At 49.2% G+C, this 19894-nt stretch overlaps 1 protein-coding gene across 7 annotated transcripts in view; it reads left to right on the forward strand.

Annotated features, from left to right (window-relative positions):
* Positions 1 to 19894, forward strand: part of nalcn (sodium leak channel, non-selective) — a 315031-nt gene that overhangs the window by 288311 nt on the left and 6826 nt on the right. For 4 of the 7 annotated variants that reach the window (XM_085998388.1, XM_085998391.1, XM_085998392.1 and 1 more), the window contains 3 exons: positions 10364 to 10513; positions 13273 to 13390; positions 17169 to 17394. In XM_085998388.1, the coding sequence (XP_085854514.1) occupies positions 10364 to 10513; positions 13273 to 13390; positions 17169 to 17362 (462 nt within the window). In that variant the 3' untranslated portion in view covers positions 17363 to 17394. Of the gene's footprint in view, positions 1 to 10363; positions 10514 to 13212; positions 13391 to 17168; positions 17395 to 19894 lie in introns of those variants that run through there. The other 3 variants (XM_085998389.1, XM_085998390.1, XM_085998393.1) reach the window with 3 other exon arrangements.

The following is a 19894-nucleotide window of genomic DNA, read 5'->3' on the forward strand; positions in this document are numbered from 1 at the left end:
CTCGACATTCCATCTGCCTCATCTCAGCCTTTCAGCGTATCTTTCAATTCCCTTTTATTTCGCGTACTCATCCAGCTTCCCCTTAAATGTATCGATACTATTCGCCTCAACCACTCCCTGTGGTAGCGAGTTCCACATTCTCACCACTCTCTGGGTAAAGAAGTTTCTCCTGAATTCCCGATTGGATTTATTAGTAACGATCTTATATTTATAACAACAACAACTTGTATTTATATAGCGCCTTTAACGTAGTAAAACATCCTAAGCAGTATCATAAGACAAATATTTGACACCGAGCCACATAAGGAGAAATTAGGGCAGGTGACCAAAAGCTTGGTTTTAAGGAGCGTCTTAAAGGAGGAAAGAGGGGCAGAGAGGTTTAGGCAGGCAATTCCAGAGCTTAGGGCCGAGGCAACAGAAGGCACGGCCACCAATGGTTGAGTGATTATAATCAGGGATGCTCAAGAGGGCAGAATTGGAGGAGCGCAAGATATCTCTGGGGGGGGTGGGGGGGTTGTGGGGCTGGAGGAGATTACAGAGATAGGGAGGGGCGAGGCCATGGAGGGATTTGAAAACAAGGATGAGAATTTTGAAATCAAGGCGCTGCTTAACTGAGAGCCAATGTAGGCCAGCGAGCACAGGGGGGGGTGATGGGTGAACAGAACTCGGTGCGAGTTAGGACACAGGCAGCCGAGTTTTGGATGAGGATTTCAGCAGCAGATGAGCCCCTAGTTTTGGATTCTCCCACAAGTACGTGCTGTATCATTCTGTGATTCTTTGATAAGAAAGCAACGCACCTCGGCTGAGAAGCAATGTTCGAGGTACCAGTGAAAGGAATGAGAAGCATGGATAGCGTCTTAAACTGAGCTGCAGGAACTGCCATAATACTGGGGGAAAAGCTTTCAAAATTCACTAAACTCTGAATGTAATATGTGAAGGAGCAGAGGAGCAGGAATGGCTTTTTTCTGCATGAGCTACCTCGTCAATAGCCTTGTGCAGTGACACCGCCATGATAATTGGACTGTCATTTTTAACGAGCTGATAGAATAAAGTTAGTGTGAAGCTCAGTGGAAACGCAGTACTAGAGCAACGGAGCCAAGCAATCCGCAAAAACCTCTTTTGATAAGTGTTCCAGATTTTTTTTCTGAACTCATTCAATATGCTCGCCAAGGCTTGTTCGGCAGCCCCCCTCCCCCTTCACCCCCCAAACCCACGACCTCTTCCACCTAGAATATGCTTTGGTCAGGGTTATGCACAGTTCATGATTCTATGAACTATTTAACAGAATTTTTAACAACACTGGTTTAAATGGTTCCTGAGGACACGGTTTTAGGCGCGAGTAACTGCAAATAAGAATCACACTTCCACAGTTGCCATGGTATCAGTCAACATCCTGGTACTATTTTATCACAAGACAGCCAGCAGGTATGCATGACTGCTCTCTTGACTAGTTTCTGGTACTTTATGGCAGTGTGACCACACATTGGACCAATCAATAACAAGTCTTCTTCGGCAGCACCTCCCAAACCCGCGACCTCTTCCACCTAGAAGGACAAGGGCAGCAGGCGCATGGGAACACCGCCACCTCCAAGTTCCCCTCCAATTCACACACCATCCTGACTTGGAAATATATCGGCCGTTCCTTCATCGTCGCTGGGTCAAAATCCTGGAACTCCCTCCCTAACAGCGCTGTGGGAGCACCTTCACCACACGGACTGCAGTGGTTCAAGGCAGCGGATCACCACCACCTTCTCAAGGGGCAACTTGGGATGGGCAATAAATGCTGGCATTGCCAGCGACGCCCACATCCCGTGGATGAATTTAAAAAAAAAATTATATCGGAAATCCAGACAACAAATTGGATGTAACAAAGGTTTCAGAGATGTATTAGGGGGTTAGACTATAATGGGTAATTTAAGGACATTTATAGCTCGCAAAAAATATAAAAAATCAATTGTAATTTCTAAATGCTTGCTAAAATTAAAAAAACTTTGCACTTAAGCCACTTAAATAACACATAAACGTTCTTTTCCCTGTCTGAATAACATCAATTATAAAATTGAAAGGCTGGTTATATTGCAGACTGCACTGTGAATGTAAAGTATGTCACTAGGCATTGCATTTCCAGTATATGTTGCAGCCTCTTCGATACAGTGAATCATAGCAGAAGACAATAATATGTTTAGGCAAGTTTTACAGGCTACTGGTATTATTAGCTGCTGCATTTGTATAAAGAAATACAGATTTGCATTTATATAGCGCCTTTCACAATCTCAGGACGTCCCAAAGCACTTTACAGCCAATAAGTACTTTTTGAAGTGTAGTCACTGCTGTAATGTAGGAAACGCGGCAGCCAATTTATGCACAGCAAGCTCCCACAGACAGCAATAACCAGATAATAGGAACATAAGAAATAGGAGCTGGAGTCGGCCATTCGGCCCCTAGAGCCTGCTCCGCCATTCAATAAGATCATGGCTGATCTTCAACCTCAACTCCACTTTCCTGCACTATCCCCATGACATGAATCAGTCATTCATGAAAGAAAGACTTATGAAATAATACAGAGCGGCCTGCAGGTGGCGCTGTCCAGTGAGTATAAATACTCTGGCACGGGCCCAGCTTGTGCAGGACATTCTTAACAGGAACTAGTGAAGGACACAACTAGACCTCCATGTTGTAAAACTTTGTTTAACGCTTAGACCAAGTGCCTGGTAGTTTTCTTATGTCACCCCATATCCCTTGATTCCCTTAATATTCAAAAATCTATCGCTCTCTGTCTTGAATATACTCAACGACTGAGCCTCCACAGCCCTCTGGGGTAGAGAATTCCAAAGATTCACCACCCTCGGAGTGAAGAAATCTCTCCTCATCTCAGTCCTAAATGGCCGACCCCTTATCCTGAGACTGTGACCCCTGGTTCTAGACTCTGGGCTGGATTTTGCCAGCGGAGGAGGGATCGCAGCGGGAGAGGTGGTTGGTGGGGTCCGGTCCCGCTCCCGGCTCCAGCCCGCTCTGTGAAAAGGATTTTCCGTTACTAGGACTTGTTAGGCCCGCCCTGCGGGGTTCCCAGCCAATTAAAAGGAAGCAGGTCTGATGACGTCAATTGATGACGCGTCATCAGCCAGTTTCCTTAAAGGGGCCATGTCCACATTCATTTTGACAGTTGTGGTGTCAGTGTTCTGCAGCATTGAGGTGCTGCAAACACTGACGAGCACTGCACAGAGCGGCACGGCTAAACCCAGGCTCTCCCATAACTCCCTCCGTATGTTTATGGAGGGAGTCACAGCACGCAGGGAGGTTCTCTTCCCTTCCCATGAGCAGAAGAGACCTCCCCAGGAGACCAACGCAGCCTGGTTGCACATTGCACAGGAGGACACAAGCAGGGATGTCGTCAGGAGGACCAGGCTGCAGTGGCGCAAACCTTTCAATGATCCCAGTAGACCACAAAACGTTACTGCCAAGCCACACTCAACCTCATCCTGCTGTGCCACTCATCACATCCCCATCACTCTGCCTTCCCTACCCTACTCCTGCACATCCTTACTCACACCACTTACCTTGCACCTCCACCCATCCCTCTCTATCCACATTATCACTTCCCCATCTCACTAGCCACTCCTCACACTCACCCTCATCCTAGTGCAAGCATACCAACTAACACACAAGGGTAGGCACTTGGGTGTTTTATGCAATGGTCATGTACATTTTCTGTTAATGTGTTGTCGAACATTTAAATCTTTATTTTCAACACTTTGCCTTATTGTACAGATCTGTGCTCACCTTTGGAAGTGTCTTAGTGAGTTGCAGTGAATGTTGAGACATACCAGTACCCCCCACAATGGTGATGAGTGTGTAAGGAATGGCTTGGGCATTATAGGGATGCTTTATGTTGCTGGTGTGGGGTGGTGTCAACCTGGCGCATCATGTAGCAGCCAGGGTGTACAGCGTCAAGTGAAGTAAATCTGGCCATGGTGAGGCCTTCGCTGGCCTCCCAGGCAGCAATGTGCTCGGGTGCTGATGTCCTGTGTCCTGTACAGGTAATTGCAGAGAAGGTTGGTACTGTTGTTGGTGATGTTGGTGTGCCTGGTGATGTTGGTGTGCCTGGTGCTGTTGGTGTTGGGGCTGATCGTGGAGGGATTCAGAGGACCAAGGTGAGATTTTTTCAAGGGCACCGATGTTGCTGGAATAGATGGCAGCAGAAGTTGAGATGACAGAAGCGATCTGTCAATGATGAGAGAGCTTGCTCCAAGGAGGTGACAGTGGATAGAGAGTTTACTCCAAACACTTCCAAACTGCATAAAGCTCAAAAGTCTCTTTCAAGTCCTGAAGGCTCAAGCTTCTGACATTGGAAAGTGAACAGCTGTGAAATGGTAGCTTTTATACCACTTTTGCAGCTGTCAGCTATTCACAGCAAAGGGGAGACATAGAGAACCCGACCTACTTACCTGACATGATCTCCGAATGAAGGGAACCCAGTTAAAAATGTGGTAAAATAGAAATAGGCTGGCAAAATAGTTGGTAACAAGCACTTGAGTATCTTAAGTGCCTCCCCCGCCGCTTGGTGTCGGGTCTGTTCTGAAATCACAGACCCGACACTCTGGAAGCTTACATGGAGGCGGGTTCGGAGCGGGTTCCCAACCTGCTGTCAATCATTTCAATTTTGACAGTGGACCCACCTCCAAACTCACCCTCTGAGCAAAATCACGGCCTCTGTTTTTTTTTAGTCATGTTGGTTGAGGGATTAATATTGGCCAGGACAGCAGGGATAACTCTTCTTCGAAATAGTGGCCATGGGATCTTTTAGGCCCATCTGAGAGGGCAGACGGGTCCTCGGTTTAGCGTCTCATCCAAATGACTGCACCTTCAACAGTGTAGTACTCCCTCAGTACTGCCCCTCCGACAATCCGGCTCTCCCTCAGTACTGCCCCTCCGACAGTGCGGCGCTCCCTCAGTACTGCCCCTCCGACAGTACGGCGCTCCCTCAGGATTGCCCCTCCGACAGTGCGGTGTCGAGCTTCTTGAGTGTTGTTGGAGCTGCACTCGTCCAGGCAAGTGGAGAGTATTCCCTCACACTCCTGACTTGTGCCTTGTAGATGGTGGAAAGACTTTGGGGAGTCAGGAGGTGAGACACTCGCAGCAGAATACCCAGCCTCTGACCTGTTCGTGTTACCACAGTATTTATGTGGCTGGTCCAGTTAAGTTTCTGGTCAATGGTGACCCCCAGGATGTTGATGGTGGGGGATTCAGCGATGGTAATGCCATTGAATGTCAAGGGGTGGTGACTGTCGCTTGTTGTAGATAGTCATTGCCTGGCACTTCTGTGGCGCGAATGTTACCTGCCACTTATCAGCCCAAGCCTGAATGTCGTCCAGGTCTTGCTGCATGCGGGCATGGACTGCTTCGTTATCTGAGGAGTTGCGAATGGCACTGAACATTGTGCATTCATCAGCGATCATCCCCATCTCTGACCTTATGTTGGAGGGAAGATCATTGATGAAGCAGCTGAAGATGGTTGGGCCTAGGACACTGTCCTGAGGAACTCCTGCAGCGATGTCCTGGGGCTGTGATGATTGACCTTCAATCACCACAACCATCTTCCTTTGTGCTAGGTATGACTCCAGCCAGTGGAGAGTTTTCCCCCTTATTCCCATTGACTTCAGTTTTGCTAGGGCTCCTTGATGCCACACTCGGTCAAATGCTGCCTTGATGTCAAGGGCAGTCACTCTCGCCTCACCTCTGGAATTCAGCTCCTTTGTCCATGTTTGGACCAAGGCTGTAATGAGGTCAGGAGCCGAGTCGTCTTGGCGGAACCCAAACTGGGCATCAGTGAGCAGGTTATTGGGTGAGTAAGTGCCGCTTGATAGCATTGTCGATGACATCATCCATCACTTTGCTGATGATTGAGAGTAGACTGATTGGGTGGTAATTGGCCGGATTGGATTTGTCCTGCTTTTTGTGGACAGGACATACCTGGGCAGTTTTCCACATTGTCGGATAGATGCCAGTGTTGTAGCTGTACTGGAACAGCTTGGCTAGACATGCGGCTAGTTCTGGAGCACAAGTCTTCAACACGATAGCCGGGATGTTGTCAGGGCCCATAGCCTTTCCTGCATCCAGTGCGCTCAGCTGTTTCTTGATATCAATTGGAGTGAATCGAATTGGCTGAAGACTGGCTTCTGTGGTGGTGGGGACCTCAGGAGGAGGCCGATATGGATCATCCACTCGGCACTTCTGACTGAAGATGTTGCAAATGCTTCAGCCTTGTCGTTTGCACTCACGTGCTGGGCGCCACCATCATTGAGGATGGGGATATTCATGGAGCCTTATTGCTGGTGAATTTCTCATTGTCTAACGTTGGTACACTTTGGTGCGGTACAGTGAGGTGAGGCTACCTATATCGTGGTGCATATAGGTACCAACGATATAGGTAAAAAGCGGGATGAGGTCCTAAAAGTGGAATATAGGGAGTTAGGAGGTAAATTAAAAAATAGGACCTCAAAGGTAGTAATCTCAGGATTGCTACCAGTGCCACGTGCTAGTCAGAGTAGAAATAGAAGGATATTTCAGATGAATACGTGGCTAGAGGAATGGTGCAAGGGGGAGGGATTCAAATTCCTGGGACATTGGAACCGGTTCTGGGGGAGGTGGGACCAGTTCAAACCGGATGGTTTGCACCTGGGCAGGGTCGGGACCGATGTGCTTGGGGGAGTGTTTGCTAGTGCTCTGGGGGAGGGTTTAAACTAAAATGGCAGGGGGTTGGGAACCTGAGCAGGGGGACAGAGGAAAGGGAAACAAGGATAACAGCAAAAGATAGGAAAGAGAAAAACAAAAGTGGCAGTCAGAGAAATCAACGGTTTAAATCAAACATGACCACAGTAAATAATAATTCTAATAGGTCTAAGAGCGTTAAAAAAACAAGCCTGAAGGCCTTGTGTCTTAATGCGAGGAGCATTTGTAATAAGGTGGATGAATTAGCTGTGCAAATAGAGGTAAACGATTATGATTTGATTGTGATTACGGAAACATGGCTCCAGGGTGGCCAAGGCTGGGAACTCAACATCCAGGGGTATTCAATATTCAGGAATGATAGGCATAAAGGAAAAGGAGGTGGGGTAGCATTGCTGGTTAAAGAAGGGATTAACACAATTGTAAGGAAGGATATTAGCTCTGATGATGTGGAATCTGTATGGGTAGAACTGAGAAATACCAAGGGGCAAAAAACGTTAGTGGGGGTGGTATATAGACCTCCAAACAGTAATGCGGAGGTTGGGGATGGCATTAAAAGGGAAATTAGAGAAGCGTGCAATAAGGGCACAGCAGTCATCATGGGTGACTTTAATCTACATAATCTACTAACCAAATTAGTAACAATACTGTGGAGGAGGAATTCCTGGAGTGTTTAAGGGATGGTTTCCTGGACCAATATGTCGAGGAACCAACCAGAGATCAGGCCATCTTAGACTGGATATTATGTAACGAGAAAGGATTAATTAGCAATCTTGTTGTACGAGGCCCCTTGGGTCGGAGCGATCATAATATGATCGAATTCTTCATTAAGATGGAAAATGAAGTAGTCGACTCAGAAACTAGGGTCCTAAATTTAAATAAAGGAAACTACGATGGTCTGAGGTGCGAGTTCGGTAGGATTGATTGGGGAATGTCACTCAAAGGGTTGACGGTGGATAGGCAATGACAAACATTCAGAGACCGCATGGATGAACTACAGAATTTGTTCATCCCAGTTTGGCATAAAAATAAAACAAAAAGGTGACTCAACCGTGGCTAACAAGGGAAATTAGGGATAGCATAAGATCCAAGGAGAGGACATATAAATTGGCCAGAAAAAGCAGTAAACCTGAGGATTGGGAGCAGTTCAGGATTCAACAAAGGAGGACAAAGGGATTAATTAAGAAAGGGAAAATAGAATATGAGAATAAGCTTTCAGGGAACATAAAAATTGACTGTAAAAGCTTTTATAGATATGTGAAGAGAAAAAGATTGGTGAAGTCAAGCGTAGGTCCCTTGCAGTCAGAATCAGGGGAATTTATAATGGGGAACAAAGAAATGGCAGACCAATTAAATACATGTTTTGGTTCTGTCTTCACAAATAACCTCCCAGAGATGTCGGCGAACATAGGGTCTGATGAAAGGGAGGAACTGAAAGAAATCAGTATTTGTAGGGAAATGGTGTTAGGGAAATTGATGGGATTGAAGGCCGATAAGTCCCCAGGGCCTGATAATCTACATCCTAGGGTACTTAGGGAGGTGGCCCTGGAAACAGTTGATGCTTTGCTGATCATCTTCCGGTATTCGATAGAATCTGGAACAGTACCCATGGATTGGAGGGTAGCTAATGTTACCCCACTATTCAAAAAAGGTGGTAGAGAGAAAACGGGGAATTACAGACTGGTAAGCCTGACTTCGGTAGTGTGGAAAATGCTAGAGTCCATTTATAAAAGATGTAATAGCAGAGCACTTGGAAAACAGTGACAGGATTGGACAAAGTCAACATGGATTTACAAAAGGTAAATTGTGCTTGATTAATCTACTGGAATTTTTTGAGGATGTAACTGGTAAAATAGATAAGGGAGAACCAGTAGATGTGGTGTATTTGGACTTTCAGAAGGCTTTCGATAAGGTCCCGCATAAGAGATTAGCGTGTTAAGTTAAGGCACATGGGATTGGGGGCAAGGTATTGACTTGGATAGAGAACTGGTTGGCAGACAGAAAGCAAAGAGTTGGAATAAACGGGTCTTTTTCCGAGTGGCAGGCAGTGACTAGTGGGGTACCGCAAGGATCGGTCCTTGGGCCCCAGCTATTCACAATATATATTAATGATCTAGACAAGGGAACTAGATGTAATATCTCCAAATTTGCAGACGACACAAAGCTGGGTGGGCGTGTGTGCTGTGAGGAGGATGCCGAGAAACTCCAGGATGATTTGGACAGGTTGGGTGATTGGGCAAAAGCATGGCCGATGCAATATAACGTGGATAAATGTGAGGTTATCCACTTTGGTGGCAAAAACAAGAAGGCAGATTATTATCTGAATGTCAATAGATTGGGAAAAGGGGAAGTGCAACGAGACCTGGGTGTCCTTGTGCACCAGTCGCTGAAGGTAAGCATGCAGGTGCAGCAGGCGGTTAAGAAGGCAAATGGCATGTTGGCCTTCGTAGCGAGAGGGTTTGAGTACAGGAACAAGGATGTCTTGCTGCAGTTATGCAGGGCCTTGGTGAGACCACATCTTGAGTATTGTGTGCAGTTTTGGTCGCCTTATCTGAGGAAGGATGTTCTTGCCATGGAAGGAGTTCAGCGAAGATTCACCAGACTGATACCTGGGATGGCAGAAATGACGTATGAGGAGAGATTGAGCCGATTGGGCTTGTACTCGCTGGAGTTTAGAAGAATGAGAGGGGATCTCATTGAAACTTATAAAATTCTGACAGGACTGGACAGACTAGATGCAGGAAGGATGATCCCGATGGTCGGGGAGTCCAGAACCTGGGGTCACAGTCTAAGGATAAGGGGTAGGCCATTTAGGACAGAAATGAGGAGGAATTTCTTCACCCAGAGAGTGGTGAACCTGTGGAATTCTCTACCACAGAAGGCAGTAGAGGCCAATACATTAAATATATTCAAGAAGGAGTTGGATATATTTCTAAGGCTAAAGAGATATGGGGAGAAAGCAGGGACCGGGTACTGAATTTGGATGATCAGCCATGATCTCATTGAATGGCGGAGCAGGCTCAAGGGGCCGAATGGCCTACTCCTGCTCCTATCTTCTATGTTTCTATGAATCGGTTACGCTGCCTGATTGTGCTGATTCACGGGAGATTTCACCTCCAGGCTTTTGCTAACCAGATTGCGCGGAAACTCGGCCAAGCGGGCAGATTCTGGGCGCAATTTACGGATTGCGCCCCTAGTGGAGACTCCAGGTTACCGTCTTTTGTTCTTCCAGGGGTTGTAAGAATCAAATATCACGACCACAGCCCAGTGTGCCAGTGGATTCACTTTCTGACTCGCCTGTGGCATAGTGGTTAGCACGGTTGCCTCACAGCGCCAGGGACCCGGGTTCAAATCTGGCCTCGGGCGACTGTCTGTGTGGAGTTTGCACATTCTCCCTGTGTCTGCGTGGGTTTCCTCCGGGTGCTCCGGTTTCCTCCCACAGTCCAAAGATGTGCAGGTTAGGTTGATTTGGCTATGATAAATTGACCCTTAGTGTTAGGGGATTAAATACGTGGGGTTACGGGGATCGGGTGGGATATGTGTTGGTGCAGGCTCGATGGGCCGAAATGGCCTCTATCTGCACTGGTGATTCTGTGATATTTTACTTGCCTGAGCAAATCTTGTCCTGTGTCTTCAGAAACAGCAACAGTCCTGCAGCATTATCCACAGTCTGCGAGAGAGTCAGCAGCAGGAACTAAGTAAGTTCCTGATCCCTCCCAGCATCGAAACAACCCAGGCCAGCGAAGAGATGCTCGCCAGCAATCAAGATAACGAAGCTCAGCCTGAGGTGGGTAATTCCCTTCCGCCTTTGACATTCACAACACCTGTTACATGTTTCTTAAACCCCTTGCCTTTCAAGGTGCATTACAACAGCAACAACCTGCATTTATATACCACCTTTAACCACGTCCCAAGATGCTTCACAGGAGCGATTATCAAACAGAATTTGACCCCGAGCCACGTAAGGAGATATTAGGGACAGATGACCAAAAGCTTGGTCAAAGAGGTGGGTTTTAAGGAGCGTCTTAAAGGAGGAGAGAGAGAGGTGGAGAGGTTTAGGGAGGGAATTCCAGAGCTCAGGGCCCAGGCAGCTGAAGGCACGGCCGCCAATGGTGGAGCGATGAAAATCGGGGGATGCGCAAGAGGCCAGAATTGGAGGAGCGCAGAGATCTTGGAGGGTTGTAGGGCTGGAGGAGGTAACAGAGATAGGGAGGGGCGAGGCCATGGAGGGGTTTGAAAAGAAGGACAAGTGTCCTTATTGGTCTGTGGTCTGCAAGTTGTGTAAAAACTTCAGAACATGGATTGCTGCATTTGCTGGGTTTCCCAGTCTTGATGAACCCACCAAGACATCATTGCCACACTGCCGCTTATCCGTAAAAATAGACAGACGTATTCGAATTAAGGAGAATCTGTAAGTCCAGTCAGTCACCCTCCCCAGACCCGGAACCAACACAGCTGAAGGCACCCTGTGATCAACTGAGTGAAATGGAGGTCCCAACACCCTACTGCCCCTCTAAGCCTCCCCATGGAAATTTTGCCCACAGCTATCCAATGTGTCCTTGATTCACCTTCCTGCCCACCATGGAAAGTCAACCATCCCTTCCAAAGCTTACTGCCATCCAGATCTATAGAATCATAGAATGGTTACAGCACAGAAGGAGGCCATTCGGCCCGTTGAGCCCGTGCCGGCTCTCTGCAAGAGCACTTCAGCTAGTCCCACTCCCCCACCCTTCCCCCGTAGCCCTGCAAATTTTTTCCTTCAGATACTTATCCAATTCCCTTTTGAAAGCCATGATTGAATCTGCCTCCACCACCCTTTCAGGCAGCGCATTCCAGATCACAACCACTCGCTGCACAAAGAAGTTTTTTTCCTCATGTTGCCTTTGATTCTTCTGTGTCCTCTGGTTCTCAATCCTTCCGCCAATGGGAACAGTTTCTCTCTCTCTACTCTGCCTAGACTCCTCATGATTTTGAACACCTCTATCAAATCTCCTCTCAACCTTCTCTGCTCCAAGGAGAATAGCCCCAGCTTCTCTAGTCTATCCATGTAACTGAAGCCCCTCATCCCTGGAACCATTCTCGTAAATCTTTTCCGCACCCTCTCTGAGGCCTTCACATCCTCCCTAAAGAACTGTGAATGATCCTCAGTGTATGCATCGGCAAGAACCATTTAGTCTGTTATGTACCACGGCCAATGCCATTTTTTTTTAAATTTGCTCCTGGGATGTGGGTGACACTGACGAGCTAATATTTATTGCCTGTCCCTAGCTACCCCGAGGGCATTAGGAATTACGGTGTTCAAGTTTCCACTTTGGGCGCAATCGGGAAATTGCATCCAAAATGCGCTTGGAATTGCACTGGTTAAGTCAGGCTTCAGATTTCCGCTAAAAAGGCTGGGGTTGTTTTCTTTGGAACAGAGGAGGCTGAGGGGAGATTTAATTGCGGGTTATAAAATTATGAGGGGCCGGATAGAGTGGATAGGAAGGACCTATTTCCCTTAGCAGAGAGGTCAATGACCAGGGAGCATAGATTTAAAGTAACTGGTAGAAGGATTAGAGGGGAGTTGAGGAGAATTTTTTTCACCCAGAGGGTGGTGGGGGTCTGGAACTCACTGCCTGAAAGGGTGGTAGAGGCAGAAACACTCATCACATTTAAAAAGTACTTGGATATGCACTTGAAGTGCTGTAACCTACAGGGCTACGGACCGAGAGCTGGAAAGTGGGATTAGGCTGGAGAGCTCTCTGTCGGCCGACACAGACACGTTGGGCCGAATGGCCTCCTTCTGTGCCGTAAACTTCTATGATAAAATTAATTTGCATAATCACAAACGTAAAATCTCTCATGAACCAGCCCAACGGGCAGCGTCATAGAAGGTAATCGTTCCTTTTTTCTTTCCGTTAACAAGTATTCCCTGATGTGTTTAAGAGCGGTAACATGACACAGTTTGATTAACACAAAAGCCAAATACTGCGGATGCTGGAATTCTGAAACAAAAACAGACAATGCTGGAAACACTCAGCGGGTCAGGCAGCGTCTGCGGAGAGAGAAACAGAGTCGACGTTTCGGGTCGATGACCCTTCGTCAGAACTGGAAGAGATTTAACAGCTTATGAGCGAGTACAGAGGCAGGGAAAGGAGGGAGGGGAGGAAAGAACAAAAGGGAAGGTCTGTGATAGGATGGAGGGCAGGAGAGATTAAATGACAAAAGGGATGCTGGTGCGAGGCAAAAGGAGATGGTAACGGGACAAGTAAAGAGACAAAGGATGGGTCTAAAGGAGGTGCAAATGTCAACAGCAGAATCATCACCAGCAATACTATCATTCTGCTTTTAGTAGTTAATCGCTGTTAATTTAGTATCATGACCACTGGGCCAGCATTCCCACATTGCATAATTCAGTATAAAGTTTGATTTATGGTGGCACACACAGTCATTACCAGGGAAAGTGCGTCTGCCCGCTGATTACTCTCCCTGTTGATTATGATATAGTGATTGCTCGCTTGGCTATAATGCGATCGTCAACAATCATCACTCTTGTCTCCTGCACAGACAAGCAGTCAACAGCAGCTGCTCAGCCCAACGCACTCGGACCGAGGTGGATATCGAACAGACGCCGCCGATATTGGGAAGCCCCAAAGAAAATTTGGTCAGTGGCGCCTCCCATCAGGTACTTTGGAATCGTTTCCTTGTGTTGTCACGGCTGCACACCTCTGAACAACATTGCAAAAATAACCAAAAAAGGTCATTTCACAAGGGAAAAAAAAATCCCAAGTCCTCCCACAGGGACAGCTGGCTCTAGAGTTGGCATTTCGCGACACGGTGCTGCAGCAGTGGTAGAATACGACGCCCCAGTCAGTGACCTCGGATTTGCGGACAGGGGCTTCCCACGGGGGCCAATGCCTCCGATTCGCAAATAAAATGCCTGCGCCTACCTGGTGGTTTCGGGAGGTACGGAGACTCGCGGTCCTGGGGCCTCCCCGGGTACCCGCGGGTAGGAGTCCGGGTACCCGCGGGTAGGAGTCCACGTACCCCAGGGAGCGCAGGCGGATCGCGAGCGCCCCTGGGATCACGTGGACCGGTCCCACGAATGACGGATGGGAATCCCCATTCATGCTTATGAAAAGAAAGACTTGCATTTCTATAGCGCCTTTCACGACCACCAGATGTTTCAAAGCGCTTTACAACCAATGAAGTACTTTTGAAGCGTAGTCACTGTTGCAATGTAGGAAACGCGGCAGCCAATTTGCGCACAGCAAGCTGCCACACACAGCAATGTGATAATGACCAGATCATCTGTTTTAGTGATGTTGGTTGAGGGATAAACATTGGCCCCAGGACACCGGGGAGAACTCCCCTGCTCTTCTTCGAAATAGTGCCATTCCTTATGTACGGAAACCCCATAAGCATGAATAGGAATACCCCCAAAAATACACCTAGACATCAAATAATTTTATTTTTAAATCGCATATTAATTAAAATGGCATTTAACTAAATATTTAAAACAAAAATTAAATTTATTTTGAAAAATAAATTTACATATTTTAAAGGGGCTAAAAATAAACTTAGCTTATTTCACAGGTTTTTAAATGTATAAATTATTGATAAACTGTTATTTTTCTGTATTTTTAAAACTCTTACACTTGCCAAGGCAGGCCTTGCTCCTGCTGTTACGAGGCATAAGAATTTCACGGGCATTCGCTGGGCAAAAGCCCAACTCTCCGCCCGCGGAGGCCCTTTTCCCGAGGATGCGGAAAATTCTTGACCGATCGCGAGTTCCGGGTTTTAGCGTACGCCTGAACCCGGAGCTTGCGCGGCCCCTCATGGGCGCGTGCGCACCTCGTACACACCCGTAGGGGGCCGCAAATTAGGGCCCATTACTTCCATGGTGAATGGTGAATCCGAGTGGTTCCATTGAGCAAATGGTGACAGTTGGAAACAATGGTTTGTTCTCCGAACACACGGCATCATGGGGCAGAGAAAGACCAGCTGGTCCATCGAGCCGGCCCCACAGCTCGATGGTCACAGCCTCGTGACTGGACACTTCCGTCCCACCACCATGTGATGGCCTGGGAGAGGCGAGAAACCCAGGTCCAATAAGGGAAAACTTCCTCGCCAACCCCCTCGAAACCAGTCCAGGAGATCTCACGGACCAAGTGTTAGCATAAATCCACTTGCCTTCCATATGATGTGATCTCCGCCCCAGTCAGGGACCAGTCTAGATCCAGAGGCTCGCCACTTCCTGGCAAATGAAGAACCACCCAACATCCAGACTCTTCCTACTCTTACGATAGCAAAATACTGCAGATGTTGGAAATCCGAAATAACAACAGAAAATGCTGGAAAAACTCAGCAAGTCAGGCAACATCCGTGGAGAGAAATTTGAGTTGACGTTTCGGGTTTGACCCTTCTTCAAAACTGGAGAGAAAAGGAACTAGATCGAAGGCAGGGCTGCGATCGGACAAAAGAATAAAAGAACCAAAAGAAGTAAAAGAGATTAGAAGCTAGACGAGATGGTAATAGGCTGTGATTAGGTGTAAAGTGTACTGACAGGGCAAAAGATAGCTGCCAGGTGTGAGAGAGAAACAAAAGGAAAGGGGGGGGGGGGAAAGGAAAGGAGTGGAAAAATATAAGTGAAAATGAAATAGGGGCCGAGGTTATGATCTGAAATTGTTGAACTCGATATTGAGACCGGAAGGCTGCAGAGTGCCTAATCGGAAGATGAGGTGCTGTTCCTCGAGTTTACGTTGAGCTTCCGTGGAACAATACAAGAGGCCAAGGACGGTGAGGTCCGAGTGGGAATGGAGCGGTGAATTGAAATGACAGGCGACCGGAAGCTCGGGGTCACCCTTACGGACTGAAAGGAGGTGTTCCGCAAAGCGGTCACCCAATCTGCGTTTGGTCTCCCCAATGTAGAGGAGACCGCATCGTGAGCAGCGAATACAGTATACTAGATTGCGAGAAGTACAAGTAAATCGCTGTTTCACCTGGAAGGGGTGTTTGGGGCCCTGGACAGTGGGGAGGGGGGAGGTATAGGGGCAGGTGTTACATCTCCTCCGCTTGCACGGGAAGGTGCCAGGCGAAGGGGAAGGGCTGTTTGGGGTGATAGAGGAGTGGACTAGGGTGTCTCGGAGAGAGCGGTCCCTGCGGAATGCTGAAAGGGGAGGGGAGGGGAAGATACGTTTGGTGGTGGGATCACTTTGGAGGTAGCGGAAATGCCGGAGGATGATCCGTTGAATGTGGAGGCTGGTGGGGTGAAACTCTTACACCGTTTAAATTATCTCGCAGGAAAGGAGAGAGGGAGGGATATTCGGATGCTCGCACAGGAGCAAAATTGACATGGGTCTGCAAACTGGTTACCCGACAACCTTCTCGACTGAATAATGGTGTTGTGGTGTGGACAGAGACCGAGAAAAAACCTGAAGCGTGGTGTTGGACTTTCCCCATCTCTACTCCGTCTGGGCACAGGTCAGGCAGAGCGGGTTCAAAGTGCACACAGGTCAGGCAGAGCGGGTTCAAAGTGCACTCTGCCTGACGACCTGAAACCGCCTGGATTCGGGTCGCGAACCTTGGCCCCAACACTCCCCCGAATAGAGGGGGTAAAAATACAGGCCGAGGGTTTGACGGCCACTTGCTTCGGGGCTTCTGGCTGCTGTGTAATAACAGCGGTCCCTAATCATACAATCCTACAGCACAGAATGAGGCCATTCGGCCCATCGTGCCTGTGCCGGCTCTTTGAAAGAGCTCTCCAATTAGTCCCACTTCCCCCTGCTCTTTCCTCATAGCCCTGTGAATTTCTCCTTCTCAAATATTTCTCCAATTCCCTTTTGAAAGTTACTATTGAATTTCCTTCCACCGCCCTTTCAGGCAGCGCATTCCAGATCACAACAACTCGCTGTGTTTTTAAAAAAAAAAAAAAAAAAAAAAAATCCTCATCTCCCCTCTGGTTCTTTTGCCAATTACCTTCAATCTGTGTCCTCTGGTTACCGACCCTCCTGCCACTGGAAACAGTTTCTCCTTATTTACTCTCTCAAAACCCCTCATAATTTTGAACACCTCGATTAAATTTCCCTTTTAACCTTCTCTGCTCTAAGAAGAACATCCCCAGCTTCTCCAGTCTCTCCACATAACTGAAGTCCCTCATCCCTGGAACCGTTCCAGTAAATCTCCTCTACACCCTCTCCAAGGCCTTGACATCCTTCCTAAAGAAGGCTATGCTGATAGGGTGAGATGGAGAGGGGTGGGAGGAGGCTGGTGTGGAGCATAAACACCGGCACGGAGCAGATGAGTCAAACGGCCTGTTCCTGTGGTGTAAAATTCTGTCATTCTGTGTTTATTAGGAGTTACTTGCATTACGTTTAGCAATTATTCTAAAAAGTCCGCTGCACTGGCTCACGGACTTGATTGAAGATAAAACTGCTTACGTGGCTTTTCCGTTCACCTTCCAGCTCCCAAGCCCATCAGCCACTCTGTGTCGACGGTCAATCTGCGGTTCGGAGGTCGCACGGCCATCAGGTCCGTCATGTGTAAGATTAACCCGATGTCCGATGCTGCCTCTTCGGGATCGGACGTGAAGAAATGGTGGACTCGGCAACTAACAGTGGAGAGTGACGAGAGCGCCGACGATCTCTTAGATATTTAAAAGGTAGAAAGGTGGAGGACACTCGGAAGGTGGTAGGTTGATGGTGTGACTGCTTTCCTAGTTAATAATAAGTTTCTGTCCATGGTCTCTAAATTGTCAGACTGCTTGTCCGACATCCAGTTCTGGATGAGCAGAAATTTTCTCCAATTAAATATTGGGAAGACCGAAGCCATTGTTTTCGGTCTCCGCCACAAACTCCGTTCCCGAGCCACTGACTCCATCCCTCTCCCCAACATCTGTCTGAGGCTGAACCACACTGTTCGCAACCTTGGTCTCATATTTGACCCTGAAACGAGCTTCCGACCACATATCCGCAGCATAACTACGACTGCCTACTCCCACCTCCGTAACATCACCCGTCTCCACACCTGCCTCAGCTCATCCGCTGCTGAAACCCTCATCCATGCCTTTGTTACCTCTAGACTTGACTATTCCAACACACTCCTGGCTGGCCTCCCACATTCCACCCTACGTAAACTTGAGGTCATCCAAAACTCAGCTGTCCGTGTCCTAACTCGCACCAAGTCCCGTTCGCCCATCACCCCTGTGCTCGCTGACCGACATTGGCTCCCGGTTAAGCAACGCCTCGATGTCAAAATTCTCATCCTTATTTTCAGATCAAGAGAGGTTTAGGCAAGGAATTCCAGAGCTTAGGGCCCAGGCAGCTGAAGGCACGGCCACCAATGGTGGAGCGATTATTATCAGGGATCCTCAAGAGGGCAGAATTGGAGGAGCGCAGAGATCTCGGAGGGTTGTGGGGCTGGAGGAGATTACAGAGATAGGGAGGGGCGAGGGCCACGGAGAGATTTGAACACAAGGATGAGTCGTTGCCGGACCGGGAGCCGTTGTACGTCAGCGAGCACAGGGGGTGATGGGTGAACGGGACTTGGTGTGAGTTAGGACACGGGGCAGTGAGCACAAGGGGTAATGGGTGAACGGGACTTGGTGTGAGTTAGGACACGGGGCAGTGAGCACAGGGGGTGATGGGTGAACGGGACTTGGTGTGAGTTAGGACACGGGGCAGTGAGCACAGGGGGTGATGGGTGAATGGGACTGGGTGTGAGTTAGGGCCCGGGGCAGTGAGCACAGGGGGTGATGGGTGAACGGGACTGGGTGTGAGTTAGGACACGGGGCAGTGAGCACAGAGGGTGAGGGGTAAACGGGACTGGGTGTGAGTTAGGACACGGGGCAGTGAGCACAGGGGGTGATGGGTGAACGGGACTCGGTGCGAGTTAGGACAGGGGGCAGTGAGCACAGGGGGTGATGGGTGAACGGGACTTGGTGTGAGTTAGGACACGGGGCAGTGAGCACAGGGGGTGGTGGGTGAATGGGACTGGGTGAGAGTTAGGGCCCGGGGCATTGAGCACAGGGGGTGATGGGTGAACGGGACTGGGTGTGAGTTAGGACACGGGGCAGTGAGCACAGAAGGTGAGGGGTAAACGGGACTGGGTGTGAGTTAGGACACGGGGCAGTGAGCACAGGGGGTGATGGGTGAACGGGACTCGGTGCGAGTTAGGACAGGGGGCAGTGAGCACAGGCGGTGATGGGTGAACGGGACTGGGTGTGAGTTAGGACACGGGGCAGTGAGCACAGGGGGTGATGGGTGAACGGGCCACCGTGCGAGTTAGGACACGGGGCAGTGGGCACGGGGTGATGGGTGAACGGGACTTGGTGCGAGTTAGGACACGGGGCAGTGAGCACAGGGGGTGATGGGTGAACGGGACTGGGTGTGAGTTAGGACACGGGGCAGTGAGCACAGGGGGTGATGGGTGAACGGGACTTGGTGTGAGTTAGGACACGGGGCAGTGAGCACAGGCGGTGATGGGTGAACGGGACTTGGTGCGAGTTAGGACACGGGGCAGTGAGCACAGGGGGTGATGGGTGAACGGGACTGGGTGTGAGTTAGGACACGGGGCAGTGAGCACAGGGGGTGATGGGTGAACGGGACTGGGTGTGAGTTAGGACACGTGGCAGTGAGCACAGGGGGTGATGGGTGAACGGGACTGGGTGTGAGTTAGGACACGGGGCAGTGAGCACAGGGGATGATGGGTGAACGGGACTGGGTGTGAGTTAGGACACGGGGCAGTGAGCACAGGGGGTGATGGGTGAACGGGACTTGGTGCGAGTTAGGACACGGGGCAGTGAGCACAGGGGGTGATGGGTGAACGGGACTGGGTGTGAGTTAGGACACGGGGCAGTGAGCACAGGCGGTGATGGGTGAACGGGACTTGGTGCGAGTTAGGACACGGGGCAGTGAGCACAGGGGGTGATGGGTGAACGGGACTTGGTGCGAGTTAGGACACGGGGCAGTGAGCACAGGGGGTGATAGGTGAACGGGACTTGGTGCGAGTTAGGACACGGGGCAGTGAGCACAGGGGTGATGGGTGAACGGGACTGGGTGCGAGTTAGGACACGGGGCAGTGAGCACAGGGGGTGATGGGTGAACGGGACTGGGTGCGAGTTAGGACACGGGGCAGTGAGCACAGGCGGTGATGGGTGAACGGGACTGGGTGTGAGTTAGGACACGGGGCA

The sequence above is a fragment of the Somniosus microcephalus genome, chromosome 10, assembly GCF_052327205.1.
Source record: "Somniosus microcephalus isolate GS21.2 chromosome 10, FLI_Smic_1.0, whole genome shotgun sequence".
NCBI classification, from domain to species: Eukaryota; Metazoa; Chordata; class Chondrichthyes; order Squaliformes; family Somniosidae; genus Somniosus; species Somniosus microcephalus.